This window comes from Choristoneura fumiferana, chromosome 25 (genome assembly GCF_025370935.1).
Source record: "Choristoneura fumiferana chromosome 25, NRCan_CFum_1, whole genome shotgun sequence".
In the NCBI taxonomy this organism is placed as follows: domain Eukaryota; kingdom Metazoa; phylum Arthropoda; class Insecta; order Lepidoptera; family Tortricidae; genus Choristoneura; species Choristoneura fumiferana.
In genome coordinates, this window is record NC_133496.1 from 10,979,135 (window position 1) to 10,997,024 (window position 17,890).

A 17,890-nucleotide genomic window follows, 5' to 3' on the forward strand; every position below is an offset into this window, starting at 1 on the left:
TTCGTATAATATGAGGGACAACGAAACCCAAAGTTCAACTGCCCAAATATTAAAAAGCCTACAGCTATCTCGATATAAATTACGGACGTCGTTGCGGAAGGCATGGGGGAGACGGCTGTGAGCGCTTATGTCATGAGCGATAAAAGACAGCAATATCCCAAACGAATACCTAACGCGGCCGCGCGGCCGGCAGGGAAACTTCTCTTCAATCTTGATCTACTGTTATAATATAACTATATATGCCTAAGATCAAGTGCAAGGTCATCGACCTAGTGTAGTGACGTCACACACTAGAACCGCTAGGCGAAAGGCTACCTGTGACACACTTTTACGAACCTTAACACTGTCGTGATAAGGTTTATATTAAGTTACGTGTCGTAATTGGATGAGTGGCGGAATTTTGTATTAGTTTTTGTGGATTTATTGTGCGTTAAGTTTTCTGAGTTAGGTAATGTTGTGTGTATATAATATTTTTATGTTAATATTCTGTAACAAATTTAATGTAGGTAACGGTATAACGGGGAATGGAGTATATACATGATGCCATATTGGACATAAAAGACTCCCCCATCAGAGACGTTTATTAATATGGTGTTCGAAGATATATTTTACTAAGGGCAGTTTTTAGGGTTCCGGAGCCAAAATGGCAAAAACGGAACCCTTATCTCCGTCCGTCCGCGGCTTTGCTCAGGGACTATCAATGCTAAAAAGCTGTAATTTTGCACAGATATATATGTAAACTATGCCGACAAATGGTACAATAAAATGTTCTAAAAATTTTTTTAGGGTACCTACCATTAGACGTAAAGTGGGGGTGTTTTTTTTTCTCATCCAACCCTATAGTGTGGGGTTCGTTGGCTAGGTCTTTTGAAACTATTAGGGGTTTGCTCAGTCGATTTTTCGAGTCAGTGATATATTTGCGGAATATTCAACTTTAAAGTGCAAATTTTCATGAAAATCGAGCGTCTCCTATAAAATCTAAACCGGTGGGTGGAAAAATTTGAAAGGCTGGTAGTAAGTATATCAAACTTTTGAGGAAAACTATAACGGGTAAGTTTGTTTGAGAATTATTAGTAGTTTAAGAGTAAATAGCAGCCTAAGGTATAAATGTACCCTAAACTTGGAAGATTCCGTATAAAATACAAAATCCTTAGAGAAAAATGTTTTTTTCGTAATGGCTACGGAACCTGTTTTGGGCGTGTCCGACACGCTCTTGGCCGTTTTTACTTTAATATTATAATGCGAAAGTGAATTTGGTTTGATCCGCTTTTACGTCTTAAATAACTACTGAATCAATTGTCCTGAAATTTTTCATTGACATATTTCAAGCCCAGATTAATTAAATAGATATCTTTTATCTCGCAAAAATCAGAGAGAGAACAACAAGAAAAGGAAACGGATATACATGCAAACTGACATTTGTCACTGTCAAGTGATTGCGTTATGTATGTTACATGCTTAGGTAATATTCAACAGCAATATCCTTCCCTAAAAAGGGTATAATTATAGTTCAAAAAAACTTCAAAAAGGATGTCCAATAAATGGATTTCTGGAACTTTAAAATCCCTCTGCGAAAACTAATAAACGAAGCCACTGACATCAGCTAATATGTAATAAATTATAATTTTAACAACAAAAAATTAACTCAATTCACAATTGAAAGTTGAGTGTAGATAGAGTTTCAACTTGTTTCGGAAGTATTTCTTTAAAGTTTAAGTTAACTACGTCTATCTCAATTCTTTCTTGCTACAAAAAACTACGTTCCTATCGTTGTTAAAGTAGACAAACATAACAATAGAAAAGATAAAGAAATATTTTAATCTAACACAGATAAAATGTCCTATTAAGAGAAACTAGGTCGTTCGATTGTCACCCTTATGCCTTGACAATAAAGGTCAGTGAAAGCAGTCGACTTGACCAGGTAGCATGACGGAGACACAGTCCATGAAAGTAGGTATAGGAATGACAAAGAAATGACATTAGACATGTGACTCGTGGTATCGTGCAAAAATGAGGTTCGAAAGTAATGCTTATTAGTTACGGCTGGATTTTTGACCCTTTAGTCAGGATTGCGGCCGGACTTACCAAGTGTCCGGATTATTATAAATTACCTAATTAAAAAAGAGTTTTATAATACATTATTTATACCATTTTTTGCTTAATTGTTTGCTTAAAACTAGTTACAATCTAATTTTGTTATTTGGTTTCTTTTAATCAAAGGGTGAAGCCTAAAAAAGTTGCACACCTTAACGAAAGTAGTTAGAATTACTATATTTTTTTCCATTGTGACACGAAAATTAATCATATGTCACAATGGACACGTCCTTCAACATACGTCAAATCTCTGTTACAAGAAATGTCAAGACTTTTAGGATGATGTCAGGATTTTTGTTAGGACTTTTCATTTTTTCATATGGCAACCCTAGTTACAGCTGGGGTTGTCCGAAGAACAATTGAATAGTTTGATGAATAAAAAAAACCGCCAGTCAGATTCCATCCACCATCTCGCCCTATACGTCCCACTGCAAGGCATAGGCCTACTCTCAGGGTTCTCTATCGTTTGCCCGAATTTCATATGCCCGAATGTATCGTTCTCTAGAATCTTCATTTGCCATAAATGATATTAGACTAACCTATCCTACCTACTGCATTCTATCAGATGACATTTAAAAAAATCCTGAAAATAGCACGGTTCTATAGTATATATTATGGCAAACGTTGGTATGGCAAGAAATTCGGGCAAATAAAGGTAAACGGGCCTCCCCCGACTCGGCAGCTGCTGCAACAAGCGCACTGCGCGCCACCGCTCTCAAAAGTAACGTTTAAGACGAGAGTTATCCGGTACAATATCATTTAAGATTATGAGTGAGTCTTACTGTAGTTTCATGTTAAAAATTGACGAGAATCAGTTGAGAAATGCAAGAACATAACCGAACGTAAGAAAGCATTTTTACCCCAATTGAAACAATCTTATCTACATATTAGTAGAAATACTCGTAAGTGAAACCGACGAATTATTATCTAATTAATCTTATCTTGTATCCAGTTGCATTAATTTGAAAATAAAATCACGGTGAACATTAAGGATTTATCACGCATTGAAATTGATTGCGCATAACGTAGGTAACTGAGATTTTTAATGATAATTTTAACCTAATCAACATCACTCACAATTACCATATTATAATGTGATGTAGTCGTAAATCTACATCACTCTTTAATATGTTTATTTCTTCATCCATACTTAATATTATAAATGCGAAAGTGTGTGTGTTTGTATATTTGTCCGTCTTTCACGTGGAAACGGAGCGACGGATCAACTTGATTTTTGGCATAGAGATACTTTATGGGCCAGAGAGTGACATATGACTTTTCATCCCGGAAAAATGCACAGTTCCCGAGGGAACAGCGCGCGATAACCGTATTCCACGCGGGCGAAGCCGCGGGCAAAAGCTAGTTGTATTATAAAATGCAGTGACATAGCCATGCGAATTAGTTAGCTGGTTGAAGCAGGGCTTTAAATACCGTTAAAAAGTGGTAACGTTACCAACTGTCAAACCGATTTAACGTTAAATAATAATTAACGTTAAACGATTTACCGTTACTTATACAATTTTACGGTAAAAAAAATGGTACGTTATCAGCTATTCATTAAATTAACGTTAATTCAAAAGTATCGTTAAATCATTTTAACGGTATTTAATTACTATTTACGGTAAGCTTGGGTTTAAATTTTAGATTATCCTCATTTATCGAGCGTGTATGCACGCGCTAAATTGGCAACACTCGGTAGCATAGTAAAAATTACCGATAGTGTTACTTCGGTATCGTTATATATAATGTGAATTGGGGTAACGTTAACAAGCCCTACAATGTAAAGTAAATGTATGTTAAGTTATCAATTAACGTTAAATTTTAATACCGTACTAGGTATTTTTATGATTTTTACCGTTATTTAACGTTACTTATAGTGTGAATTTGGTAACGTTAACAAGCCCTGGGTTGAAGTGGCAATGGGCAGGCCATTATAGCACGTTGTCGAACAGTGGGCGGCCTACGACTAGGGTTGCCAACCGTACTATAATATATAGTATTGTGCTATATGTCGGGTCTGCGTACTATATACTGTTGAAGAAATATATAGTACGCAAAAATACTATATTTTCAACAACAAAATCTAACAAACAAATCCTTATTTTAAAAATTAATGAACGCGCCTTTTGATTGACTTTTAAGTGATGCGTGTATCCGAATTCCGAACTCCGAACATCTATAATTGAGTCTATAATCCTTTGTCTTTGGTTGCGAACTTGAAAATGTCAAATTGAATTGATAAATCAAAATAAATAAGTAAGTAACAAATACATCTTTGTCTATTTTTTAATTTTTCATCAAATACTGTATTTTTTAGAAGTGTACTATATTTCTTTTAGCTTATTTTGAAAAATACTATATTTCGCCGAAGAAATGTTGGCAACCCTACCTACGACTGTTCTGCATGATAATGATGATTATTATAAAATGATAATAAGCCTTTATTTATTTATTTCTTGAATAAAACACATGCAAGCTTACAATACAAAACCAAAACACTAACACATTAATTAAAAAAAAAAATATGAGAAAAATTACATCTAGGTACAAAGGTACTTGATTAATCTGTTGAACTGATTAACGAATTTTAGGACGTCTTGTAGGCTTTTTTAAATCTCGTTTTAAGGCTTAAACTGACAGTTCTTCTTTGGATCTGACAGGACTTAAGACCACTTTAATCTAGATTAAAAAGCCTGCAAGTGGACGTAAGAGAAAGAATATACAGTTTTCATAAATAAAATCAGAATATGCATAACCTCTTTTAAATTTTAAATTATTCTTTTATTACGAAACTGGCGTAAAAATCTATAACACAAACCTACAACCAAAGTAGTAAAGATAACGACAGGCATAAATACACCTAGGCGAGCCATTCGATCCAAGCAAATTGAAAACAGCACATGAAAACGTAGTTTGTTTCCCTTCACGAAATGAAATGATCAATTGGAGTTCGCATTTACACATTCGTGCGAATTGTGCTATTGTACAATTTTCATGCCACTATCGAAATTATGCTTTAGTTGCTTCGCCCTCGCCATCCGTCTGGTCTGTCAGAAATAGATGATTCCCTATTATGAACTTCGTCAGAAAAGTCATGGCTGCGCACAACAGACATAGAGTTCATCAATAAATAAATTTCTTGAGCTAAATAAATATCAACAAAACATCAAAAATGTTTCGTCGATGCAAATGTCAATGCGAGCACGCAAGTGTAAATGCGCCTTGCAAAACGACTCTCGATTCCATATCAAAATGTATTCAGTTTGATGGACCATAGCCAATCTTTTATTCATGTACCTAGAACGCCAACTTTTCTGAAGAAACTAACAAAGGAATTTGAAATATTTTTTGCGAATAGATAATCGGGTGCGTGTGAGGTTTTTTACGATGTATGACACGAGTTAGGAATAATTTAATTATATTTTCTCAACAGCGATGAAAATGTCGATTAGATGGAATAAATAAGAAAGCCTCTAAGAGATCACAATCACGAACTCTCCCGAAACTTAATCATAATCTTAACTTAATCATAACCAATGTTTTTGATGACTCACGTCTTTTCCAGGCAACATGTGGAAGCTAACCATTCTCCTATTGAGCCTATCGGTCTTCGCTCGGGCTGAAGAAGAAAACCCGTTCCTGGACCTAGCCTCGTCTTTGCTCCAGAACATGGGAGATGGGGGCAGCAACAACGGACTTGGAGCCATCGGGAACATAGTCGGTAGTCTGATGCAAGGAGACGGAGGTGGTGAGAACGGGGCTGCTGATGTCCTGTCTGGTAAGTTCATCAATATCAAATACTTTTTCACTTCTCATGCTCGTAAAGTTCGTGTTTATGCTGTATCTAGGCGACATAAAATGACTTTTTATGTTAGAACTTAGAACATGCATAAAATAATATCTTCGTCTAAGACCAACTTCAGACTAAGGTAATCATGTGTCAACGCCACGAACAAAAAGGTTTGTACATATTTTTGAAATAATTTTTAATTTCTATAAAACTAAAAATCAATCAAACCAAACATAATAAATCAGGTAAATTAACAAAAAAATATTATAATAATGCATAAAAAATAAAAGGTACATTAAAAATGAACTATTGTTTCCACTGTTCCTATTTCATTTCCTCGCAATCTAAGTGAAAAGCAGTGTAAAACTCGATCATTAAACCCATTTTCCCCTCGACGTGTCTATCCACCCTCGCCGTACCGGCTCGTGGGGCTATATGAACGCCTTGGGTAAAATGGCTCGTTTTATGCTCTTGTTGTACAATCTACTATTAAGAGAAATTACTGTCGCTTTTACAATATATTTTTTAATAACATACCTATTTTAATAAAGCCACAATTTTGCTCCAAAATTATTTCAAATCCCCTAAATCTCCGTTTGTGGCTTGAAGCAGAAACCTAAATGAAATTAATTTCAAAAGAAGTCTTTCAATCATAGGAACCTTTAAAACCTCTACATGTTCGTTTTTCTTTTGTCCCGTAATTTCATTATGTAAACGTGGCGTTCCTCCGAATCCCGATTTTTGTTGACTTAGGTACTGTACGGAGCACTCCAATGGTACAAAGCTATATAAAGTAACTTTAAGTCTAAATCATCATTTCACCCTTATCCTTCGGCACACTGTTTACTCAATGAAGTGGAGCGAGGCTTGATTTCCGAAGTTTAAATTACAGACAGCCAGTTGTATCCACAAATTTGTAGAGATTCAATTAGATTTCTCGGGTCCTGGGAGTACTCGCAAAAAAAACCTAGTACCAACCTGACCTAAAACCCATGTTCTTTTCCTACTATCTTGTGGCTACAGAACATATATTTAATTTTAGCAGGTGGTAGGACCTTGTGCAAGGTCCGCCCAGATTGCTACCACCATCTTGCTTGCTAATCCTGCCGTGAAGCAGCACTGCTTGCACTGTTGTGTTTCGGCGTGAAGGGAGGGTAAGACAGCCGGTGAAATTACTGGCACTTAAGGTATCCCATCTTAGGCCTCTAGTTTGACAACGCATCTGCAATACCCTGGTGTTGCAGATGTTTATGGGCGGTGGTAATCTCTTACCACCACCCACCACCCAGGAGACCCACTTGCTCGTTTGCGATCCAGTCGAATAAAAAAAAAGATATTTAAGTAATTGGAGATTAACTAAGTAGGTACGGTGCAAAAGTGCGAGGGCTAGGAGCGAAAAAATATTTTCATACTAATTAACTGTTGCCCGCGGCTCCCTCCGTTTAGAATTCGTTTATCGCTATCCCGCGAGAACCATATAATTTTCCGGGATAACAACTACCACATGTCCTTCCCCGGGACTCAAACTGTCTGTATACTGATTATCATCTAAATTGGTTCTGCTGTTTACACGTGAAGAGGTAACAAACAAACAAACAGACTTACAAACTTTCGCATTTAGATTTTACTAGCCTGTTACCCGCGACGCCGTCCTTGTAGAATTCTTTTATCGCTATCCCGCGGGAATTATGCAATTTACCGGGGTAAAAACTATCCTATCTCCTTCCTCGGGAAGTCAGGACTCAAACTATCTGTAGACCGAATTTCATCTAAATCGGTTCAGCGGTTTAGACTTGATGCAGAAACAAACAAACAAATAGACTTACAAATTTTCGCATTTAGAAATTATAATATTAGTAGATAGGAATAGCTTTTGCTTCTGTAAGATGAAGCAATCAATCAATATTGTACCACCTTTTAGAAGCACAAGCTCAACAGAATATAGAGGTACTATCATCCAAATTAAACTTCAATATTGTTTATAAGTAAACTTCGTTTATTACTTATAGGTGCTTATAGTGTGGCGTTAACTTCAAACCAACTCCCGTAAAATATTCTCGAAACTATTCCAGGCAAATCCTTTATGAAGTTTGACATGATCCAGATAATCTTGAGCTCTATAGCTGAAAAATTGCGGCAAACAAAAGCATGATTGCAGTCTTTAGCACAAAAAATAATATAGTGAAAAGAGTTTATAAAAAAGCACTTATGTCTTTTTCCAAGTAGCATTTAGCCGCAGTTTTCTCTTTATTTGGTGCTTGTTTTCTTGGGCCAAGACAAACGGATTGACTTAAGTACCCACTAGCCTAAACCTGAAACACGACAAAGTGTTTAATCCTTAGTTTGCAAAAAGGTACTTTACTACAACAACACTCACGAGACTAAAACAGCAACTTTTGCGCTCAAACACGAACAAGATCTATAAAAGTCTTGTTACGATCTCATTTTACAACTTAGCCTTAGAGTACTTTGTTTTCCAGGACTGGGCAGTTTACTTGGCGGCCAAGACGGCAAAATAGATCCTGCTATGATCGGTTCAATGATCTCAATGTTTGCTCAAATGAACCAACCCAAAACTGAACAGAGACAGAAACGTCAGACCAAAAAGGATAATGACTTTGATTTAGAAGGAATGCTCAATATGGCGTCCGGATTGCTTGGAAACAAAAACGTTGCCAGCATGCTTCCTACAATCATGAACACAATAAACACCCTGTCAAATCCTGACTCCAAACAGTTAGCTGATGGGACACAAAGACCATGCTGACTTCCTTCCTCCTTTCTTGGAAAAAATCCACTTGTACTGGGACCTCTTCATCAATTCTGAGCTAGGAAAGACCATTTGGGAAAAGTCTGGGATGAAAAGAGCGTTGAAGTCTTTCACTGGACCTGATGGCAGCTTGAGTTTTGAGCTGATGATGAAGAACTTCGAAAACCACTCTTTCAGGAGGCACTGGATCAAGGCAGCTGCTAAATACTTGACGGACATAGTGATGCACGTGGCGAAGCCAGAAGTTTACCAGAGGTTAGTATATATCATAACACAATACAAGAAGCATATTTTATACTCGCCGCCTATTGTTTACCTTATAATTTTCACTCTGTGTACGTGTTTTCCGTATCGCTTACTATTTGTGGTGTACAATAAAGAGTCATTGTCAAGTCAAGTACCTATTATAAAGAAATGGAACATGTAGGAGATTAGTTAGCGTCTTAAAACAAGTCAAAAGGGTATGGCCCATTTTTATCCACTGCCAACTTAAAATACCATCTGTTATCTGTAACACATTTCTAAAACATGATGTAAGTTTGGCAATTTGGAAGAGCTTATATTCACGCGTAGGTATATTATTATTTATTAACAAATAATTTATTTCATTCCCAAAATTTTATTTTTAGTCATCAATGAAGGTTTTTTGTTTATGATATAATAAACAATTTTGAAGTACTTGGCACAGTTTTAAAATATTTGTTCTGTAACCACTCGTTGTTGATAGCGCAAATAAAACAGTAAACAATTTGCCACTTAAAAGTTTTTATTGATGGAAACACTGGTCTAAATTTTAAAATAAGTTTGACAGTTATTTGGACTTTAAAACGAGAAGTTTGCAATTTATTTGTTACTTGAACAAATTTCGGCGAGTTCGGAAAAACAGAAGTTTGTTATAAGTAGCAAGTTTCAATATTTAACGGCAGCCACTGAAAGTGTCTTCGGGTGTAATTTATCGTAAATAAGTAAGATAAGATTCTCAAAAATGTCTTTTTATGATTTTAAGACAATTAGTTTGACCAAATGATAGACTTCTCATAGGGCTAACCTTTAATCTGTTGGTATATTTCCCTACTTCCTAATTTTTTCCCTGTTTTCTCTAATACTAACAAAACTTGAGTTGAATTAAAAAAAATACTCAATTTGGTACGCAAAACTTTTTTATTTTCAAATTTATCCCTGAATAGGAGCCTCCACTGCATGTATTACGTTACACGTTCTTCTTTAAGTGACTCACATAATGTTTACCAAATTTCACCTAAATCGGTCAAGTAGTTTCGTGCGCTACTAAGTCCTATTCGTAGACTAAGTCTAACACTGGATAATTATGTATAAATTGAATACATGGAAATACATACGGAACCTTCGATGAGCGACTCCAACTTGCACTTTCCCCTTTTTAGGGTTCCGTAGCCGAAATGGCAAAAACGGAACCCTTATAGTTTCGCCATGTCTGTCTGTCCGCCTGTCTGTCTGCCCGTCCGCGGCTTTGCTCAGGGACTATCAATGCTAGAAAGCTGTAATTTTGTACGTATATATATTTTTCTTCCAGCGATGCTTTAACTTCATCATAACCGCACTAAACACCCAGCGCAAAGCGGGACTTTCCTCCTCTAGAGCAGAAAAAATGTATGATAATCCTTTATTGCATTGTTTTAGTTTTTTTTACACTGCACGACCAAAGAGGTAACACAAGTATTTTTGTTATAAAATTAGCCTGCATTGTGTAAAAAAATCTAATCTTAGGTTGGTCTTAGGGTTGGTCAAACTGACGGTCTTATGAAATTTGACAGTTGACAGATTGCGTACAAAAAAATTCTTCCTACCAATCCCACCAAAAATAGTAAGTAGCATTATATTTAAAAAAAAATCTTTTTGTGTTTGGTTGGCCAACCTGGCGCCCATCCGAAATTTGACAGATCGCGTGTAAAAATATCTACTATATATACTAACTCTGCCAAAAAAAGTAAGAATTAAAAAAAAAACAAATTGGGGAACCTTGCGAATTTTCCGTGGACATTTTTGTAATGCAAACTTACTAAAATGGAATCATCGAGTGCTAGTGACATTTCTTTCCTATCAATTGTTTAGCATGAGTTTTTTTTTTCGTCTACTATTCCTGTAATAGTTGAAAGAAAAAGCAGATTATGCACCTCGCATGAAGTAATTTATTTATAGCCCTGGTGCTTTTTAAAGCCCTCGCTAATGCTCGGGCTCCAAATCGGCACTCGGTGCAGTAATAAATAACTTTCTGCTTGGTGCAACAATCTACTAAGTAAAAACTATGCTGACTAAATGGTACAATAAAAAATTCAAAAAATTTTTTTTTATAGTAACTCCCATAGACGTAAAGTGGAGGTGATTTTTTTTTCTCATCCAATCTCGTACTGTAGGGTATACCTACTTAGTTGGATAGGTCTAAAACCATTAGGGGGTTGTCAAAACGATTTTTCGATTCAGTGATTTGTTTGCAAAATATTCAACTTTAAAGTGCAAATTTTCAATAAAATAGGGCGAAAAAAATTCAGGATGGTAGTGAGTTTATCAAACTTACAAGGAAAACGGTTAACTTTTCTTGAAATTTATTAGTAGTTTAAGAGTAAATACCTAGCAGCCTAAGGTATAAAATATACCTAAACTTGGAATATTCTGTACAAAATACGAAATCCTTAGAAAAAAATTACTTAATTTTTTCGTAATGGCTATGGTACCCTATTTCGGGCGTGTCCGACACGCTCTTGGCCGGTTTTTTTATTTGTAATTGTAGTTTTTATCGCTGTACTTACGGAAATGTTATGTTATTTCGTACATTTATTATGGAATAATGATACTAAACTGTAGATACGCAAGCGATCACGCTATGGTGCACATGTATCGATGCAATGATTACTTGCCATGATACACGCATGGACAAGCATGTCATGTGGGTTTCAATCCCTATTAAAACATATAGAATAGATAATAGTACAAGTACAGAAGATTCTCTTTTTTGTTGTTGCCGAAAGCCGCCATTTTATATCTCTATATAATTTTTATTAGCAAAATCACCACTCACGACCAAGCAACATTGAACTCTAGCACTGCGCGCGAAGGTCTTTATTATTTAGCACCAACGCTTCGGTTTAGACTAGGGTTGTAAAGCAATAAAAAAAAATACTCACAGAAACCGCTGGATCAACGTCATCGTTCGCAATAATGTGGACATGCAGAATGTTTTAGACTATCGCGGTCAATATTAATTTTATATTTTAAATTCGGGTTTCGTCTCGTGATCATGGCGCACGCAACTGTGCCGAAATATCGAGCTTCTCTAAAACCAAGGTACATACGCGGAACAAAACCCCAATTTAAATCATAAAATTGTGGACATGACTCCAGAATTGATTAATAGGTTAATTAATTTCTTAGAAATTACAATTGAATTCCTGTGATAATACGATTGAATTAAGCTGTTCAAAGCTCAAGAAGTTCCACTAAATAGGTTTCGACGTTTGGGCTACAGAAAAGACCAAAAAAAATAGACAGGTACACAGATAGGTAAGATCTTATATATACCTACATACATCACAAGGAAACCGAATTACGTACTTATAATACTTGTATTATTACTTATTCTATGCTTATAATAGGGTAGAACTATCATTGTGCTCCTTCCAAGAAATCATAGCGAAATTGATTATGAAAGCCACCCTAGTACGTGATTCAGTTTCCTCTACTGTACCTCCTTCGGGCAGTCGGGTAAAACAATTAACTTCTCATTCCAGGTACATAGCCTCCGCAGAATACATAGTCAACGGTTTCCTGGACTCCCAAGGTCTCCCGAAAAGCACCCACTTCAACGTGAAGAGGCCCGAAGAGTCGGTCACGGTGCTTGTCAACTTCATGCTCAAGAGGTACCTCGATATGGACACTGACGTCTCTGGATACGTCAAACCTGCTATGGATTACCTGAAGGTAAGGAAGAAAGAGAGTGAGAGTTCGGGAATAAAAGTTAACAACGCTACGTACGCTAGTACCTAGCTTAACCTACACTAGCTGCTGACGCAGTTGCACTTCGCGGGCACACGCCTGCGGGCGCGGGTGCAGGTAACATCCATAGCACGCGACGCGCGCAGTTAGGCCTTTTTTTTGCGGTGGGAAAATGCGTTACGCAGGGAAGGATGGGGGGAGGCCTACCCATTAAAACCCACTGGTATTCCCTCACCAGCCAAGTGTGCGGATGCCATGGGAGCACTGGTAGACACCATGACATCCGCGGGGTCGTTCTGACCCGCCACCCGCAGCACGAAGCGGGCGGCGTCTGTATGGTGTGTTCGAGAATGTTCGAGAGCGCTCGTTCTCGTCCGCCGCGTCTAGTTATTTTGAAGCATTGCGGCGGGGGGACGCTGCAAGCCGCGGGCGGCGGGGGTCATAACGACCGAGGCCTTTACGCTGCTCATACTTTTTTTACAAATAGGCGTCCACTCGCTCCGTGCAAACCGCTTCATCTAGCGTAGGTCCTAAATACGAAAATTACGTGACATTACCTAAAATAAAATAAACAAATGAAAATATGTATCTGGGTCATGAAATGGTACCAGGTTCAGCCTCGATGATCTTAAATAATTTATTGAATCAGGCGTTACTTTGCGGAGGTCCATATCAATGAACTAAAATAATTTCCTTGCTCACCCGCGACCTTACGATAGCTAAGCTTATGCAAAATATGCGTGTTCATGCAGTTCCTCCACCTCTACACTGTAAGAACACACACAAATCAATCAACGAATGGAGGTGGAGGAACTGCATGAACACGCATATTTTGCATAAGCTTAGCTATCGTAAGGTCGCGGGTGAGCAAGGAAATTATTTTAGTTCATTTTCTCGATGATCTTATTCTTGTCATAATGCATTAAGCAGCTATTCTTTCATCATAAGAAGGGGGGTGGGTTGCCTATACTGGTCACGCAAGTGGGGTTGGCGAGCGCAGTATAGGATGTAAGGTTGGTTGGATGGTTGGTTGTCTTCTTATACGCTTCTGCTCATCTTCTGGTATTATCCCTCAGCCGGTTCCTACAGCTCCCACGGGAGGAGAGGGGAGAAAACATTCTAACGCCGGCGCCCCAGGGAAATCTTTTGTTTTTAAGGGAGGCCTAAGTCCAACAGTGACCTATGGCTGATATGATGATGATGATGAAGGACTTTGTATCAATCTTGTAAAACGCATGTCATATTTTGATTGGTGGTAAGATTTTAGGAAAATCTCATGGATTTTATGTAATTCAACAAATTTTCGAAATGCCGACTGTGGGTCTAAGTTTCAGATTATCGGACGCCGATACCGATATCGGGGCAAGTAAAATGTATGAAATATGTACCTGTCTTTCAGATTATCCGATCCGATATCGGATCATATTTCATACATTTTACTTGCCCCGATATCGTTTTGGCGTCCGATACCGCTATCGGATCGAATAATCTGAAAACGCTCTAATGGTTTACGCAAGCGAAGCTGCAAGTAAAAGTGAGACTTATAATGAAATAAACAGATGAAAAGGCACCGGAAATGATGTGAAGAAAACCTACCCTCACGTAGGATATTTCTCATACAAAGCGTTAATTACAGGTTGAATGGGGCTCTAATGAAAGGTACTCGATCAGAGAGATAAGTTCATCCATTGCTTGTCTTTGTCTCGATATAACCAGTGATGTGCCGAAACGTTAAGGACGCGGATATAATTATTATTACCTATAAGCCCGTAGGAAAATAGAAAAGTATACAGGGTGTAGGTACATAAATAATGGTGATAGTTAGGTCTGTTGATTGATTTGTGTGTGTTCTTTCTTAGAGTGTGGAGGTGTAGGAGCTTCATCGACACATTTGTTGCATAGACGTACCTAATTGAGGCCTCAGATACAGGACTATTGAAGACCATTGATGGAGAGAGCTATGCTTGGGGTTTCTCTACGGGATCGAATCAGAAATGAGGAGATACGTAGAAGAACAAGGGTCACCGGCATTGCCAAGCGAATCAGCTCGTTGAAATGGCAATGGGCGGGCCATATAGCACGGAGAGCGGATGGCCGTTGGGGCCGAAAAGTTCTCGAGTGGAGGCCGCGGATCGGCAAGCGCAGCGTAGGACGTCCACCAACAAGATGGACGGATGACTTGGTTAAAGCCGCAGGTCACGGTGGATGCAGGCCGCTACCAACCGAAGCAACTGGAGGTCTGTGGGGGAGGCCTATGTCCAACAGTGGACGTCCTACGGCTGAGATGATGATGATGATGATGTTACAGGACCATTAAGTGACAAAAACAACATTGCCTACTTTTAATATGAAAATTAAAAAAAACAGTCAGTTTTCAAATGGTTTTCATGCTGATTAGTTGAAAGTTAAAGGTAAAATGATAAATCATAAAATTTAACATACTTGAATGAAAAAAACATCATTAAGTGTGTGAATTTTGCATCTAGGACACGTGTGTCGTGCGTGTCTAAGGTTTTTTTTAAATTTATCTTTTGAATCAAGACACGAACAACACTGTGACAGACAAACATTAAAAAACCGGGCAGCAGAGTGGCTATGCAGATATTTCTTGACTTTCAATCGCTATTTCACACCCCTGTAACTTTTTCTCAGTACAATTGTCTTTGTTTGTAGATAATTATTTATATTGCGTCTCGAATTGCCTTTTTTTCGCAACATTGCCACCCCAATGAAGATAATGATGTTTATCCAACGTACAGGAAGTGGGTTTAATTTCCGGAACCGCATCGGTTTTCATGAGATGACACGCCTCGTTAACACTGACAGGCCTCCATCTTGGATTCGATATTTGGCGCCAAACGCCATGTTGATGACTGTGTGAAACCTAACTTGTAGAGCAGGCGCCAAGGGAAGTTGCGTATGCAAAATTAGGGGACTGCATTCTGTGAATAGTTTTGAAGCTTAGCACGCGTAAGCATTAAGCCACTGTTACAATGCTCGTTACTAGCACGAAAGCATGCTACTATTGAGCAAATGCTACCTACTGCATGTGTGTACAGGACATGCTACTATTGAGCATACTTTTTAGTGGCATGCTCTCTAATAGCAGGCCCTGCTATATTTGAGCACGCTAGTTGATGCAGGGGTGGAAGGGGGAGGTAATAAGCAAGTGTGAACGCGTTTGCTTAATGAGCATGCTAGTATTGGCAGTGCCACGAGAGTTGCAAGTGAAAAATTACAAAAAAGGAGAACGAATGAATGTAAATGTACTTAAATAAAAAGTGACGGCACAGGGGTTGCAACCGTAGGCCGTGGATTGTGAGACTTTTTGGCCTGAAAGCCGTAGAACACGGTAATTGATGTAACATTGGCAACACTGACTTTGAACTGGCAGAGAGCACGCTATCAAAAGGCATGTGTATCGGACGGACTGTTTGTTTTGAGCATGCTAATTTAGGAGCATACTCAAAACTACTAGCACGCTTATTGCTAGCAAATGTAAACAGTCCATGAGCATGCTCATTTCTGGCATGCTCATACTCGTAAGCAAGTGTAACAGTAGCTTTAAATCCGTCAGGTGAATTGAAATTCCGAAGTTTTTGGCATTTCTATGGAAATTATCAAAAATTACAGTGATTGATATTTCAGGTTTTTTTTTCGAAGGGAGAAAACGTAGCCCATATGTTAATTTGGCATACATACCTCGGATTAACATATAGGCTACTTTTTATCCCGAAATAATGTAATAGGATCAAAAATTTTAAAGTACATACTAATCCTGCGCGAGCGAAGCCCCGGGTAAAATCGTATTATAAACAACCTACCTACCTACGTCAGTACCTACTGCAAGGGATGTAAATAGGTAGGTACAAGGAAAGCCGTGACGTTTTAACATGGCGAAAATTCATGCAAAAGTTACCCCCGTGTACCACTCGGAAGCTCCATTTAATTCCGGCAGCTTGACACCTGACCCGTGCGACATCAACCGACGTGACCGGACGTGACCCGACGTGACGTGACGTTGACGGGTCGGTATGTCGCTGGCCAAAGCAATAAGGGTAGCTTTTTTCCGATTGACAATGACCATGTAAAGTACGTACTGACAATTCTATTCATTCGTCGCTTTTTATTCGAAAAACCTCGGCATTTCTTTACTCATCGGGTACTGCTTGACATAATTGTTGCTCCTGTTTTTATTACTCGACTACGGCAAAGCCAAAGGAAGAGTAATGATTTTAGTTAGGTTCCTACCTACTTACCTCTTTTGTATTCTTTTTCTGATTCGTAGTAAAAATACGACAAACAGGACTTAAGCGACGTTTCCATCAGAGATGTGCTGTGCGGGGATGTGTAAATGAAGCGTTTCTATTGGTCAATGAAAAACACATCCCTCTCGCAACACATCCTCGCACATTATTGGTGGAAACGCTGCATTATCTCGATTTTCTAAATTGATTTAGGTACTTAACGTTGCATTTTTTTTAAATAACTCCGATTCATACGTGACATTTATTTCTGTGCTTGGTTTAACTAAGCAAAAAATAATTGTTTTTATGGTTTTCTTATTTCTATGTTCACTAGCCAGTTGCCCGCGACTCCGTCTGCGTAGAATTCGTTTATCGCTATCCCGCGGAAACTATACCATTAGGTAACCGGTATATAAACTCACACACACAACACATCCACAAACTATATAAACCTAAGGTTAGACTAAAATTAGACACAATTTTTTTTTCAATAATGTGTATTAAATTTTTTAACAAATTATACCTGAATCATTGAAAACAGTTTAAAGACATAAATTTCGTATATCAGTAAAATCTTGGTTGTATAAGGGCGGTAAATACGAACGAATTACGAACGAGAGTCTATTAGAATTTTAATGAGTCGATGTTCGTAATTCTAGTACCGCCCGTGCAACATACAATGTTTTTCATCACATTTGCGAGTAAATTGTATATTGCAAAAGAAAAACTACTTAATATTTTTCAAAAATTGCCGATACCGCTGATTGCGCTCTTGGCAGCGCCAGCTCCCGCCCCCTCTCTCTCTCCCCCCCCCCCCCCCCCCTCCGCAGCATGTGCATGGCGTTGCGTGGGCAGCGCGCGCACGGAGCAGCAGCACGCCATGCAGTAACAAACTCATTTACCGACTTGGCTTCATGCATGAAAATTTGTACGGGCAATGACTCATTTACCGACCACGGGTTTCATGACAAGCACATTAAGGTCGAGGGTTTTATTTTGGGGTTGCAACAGGGTAGCCTG

General features: G+C 38.2%; 1 protein-coding gene across 1 annotated transcript in view; it reads left to right on the forward strand.

The window, feature by feature from the left end:
• LOC141442441 (uncharacterized) overlaps positions 1 to 17,890 on the forward strand; it is a 36,370-nt gene that overhangs the window by 11,509 nt on the left and 6,971 nt on the right. Inside the window, 4 exon segments of the mRNA XM_074107429.1 lie at positions 5,660 to 5,872; positions 8,365 to 8,630; positions 8,632 to 8,909; positions 12,419 to 12,608. Coding sequence (XP_073963530.1) covers positions 5,665 to 5,872; positions 8,365 to 8,630; positions 8,632 to 8,909; positions 12,419 to 12,608 — 942 coding nt within the window. The 5' untranslated portion in view covers positions 5,660 to 5,664.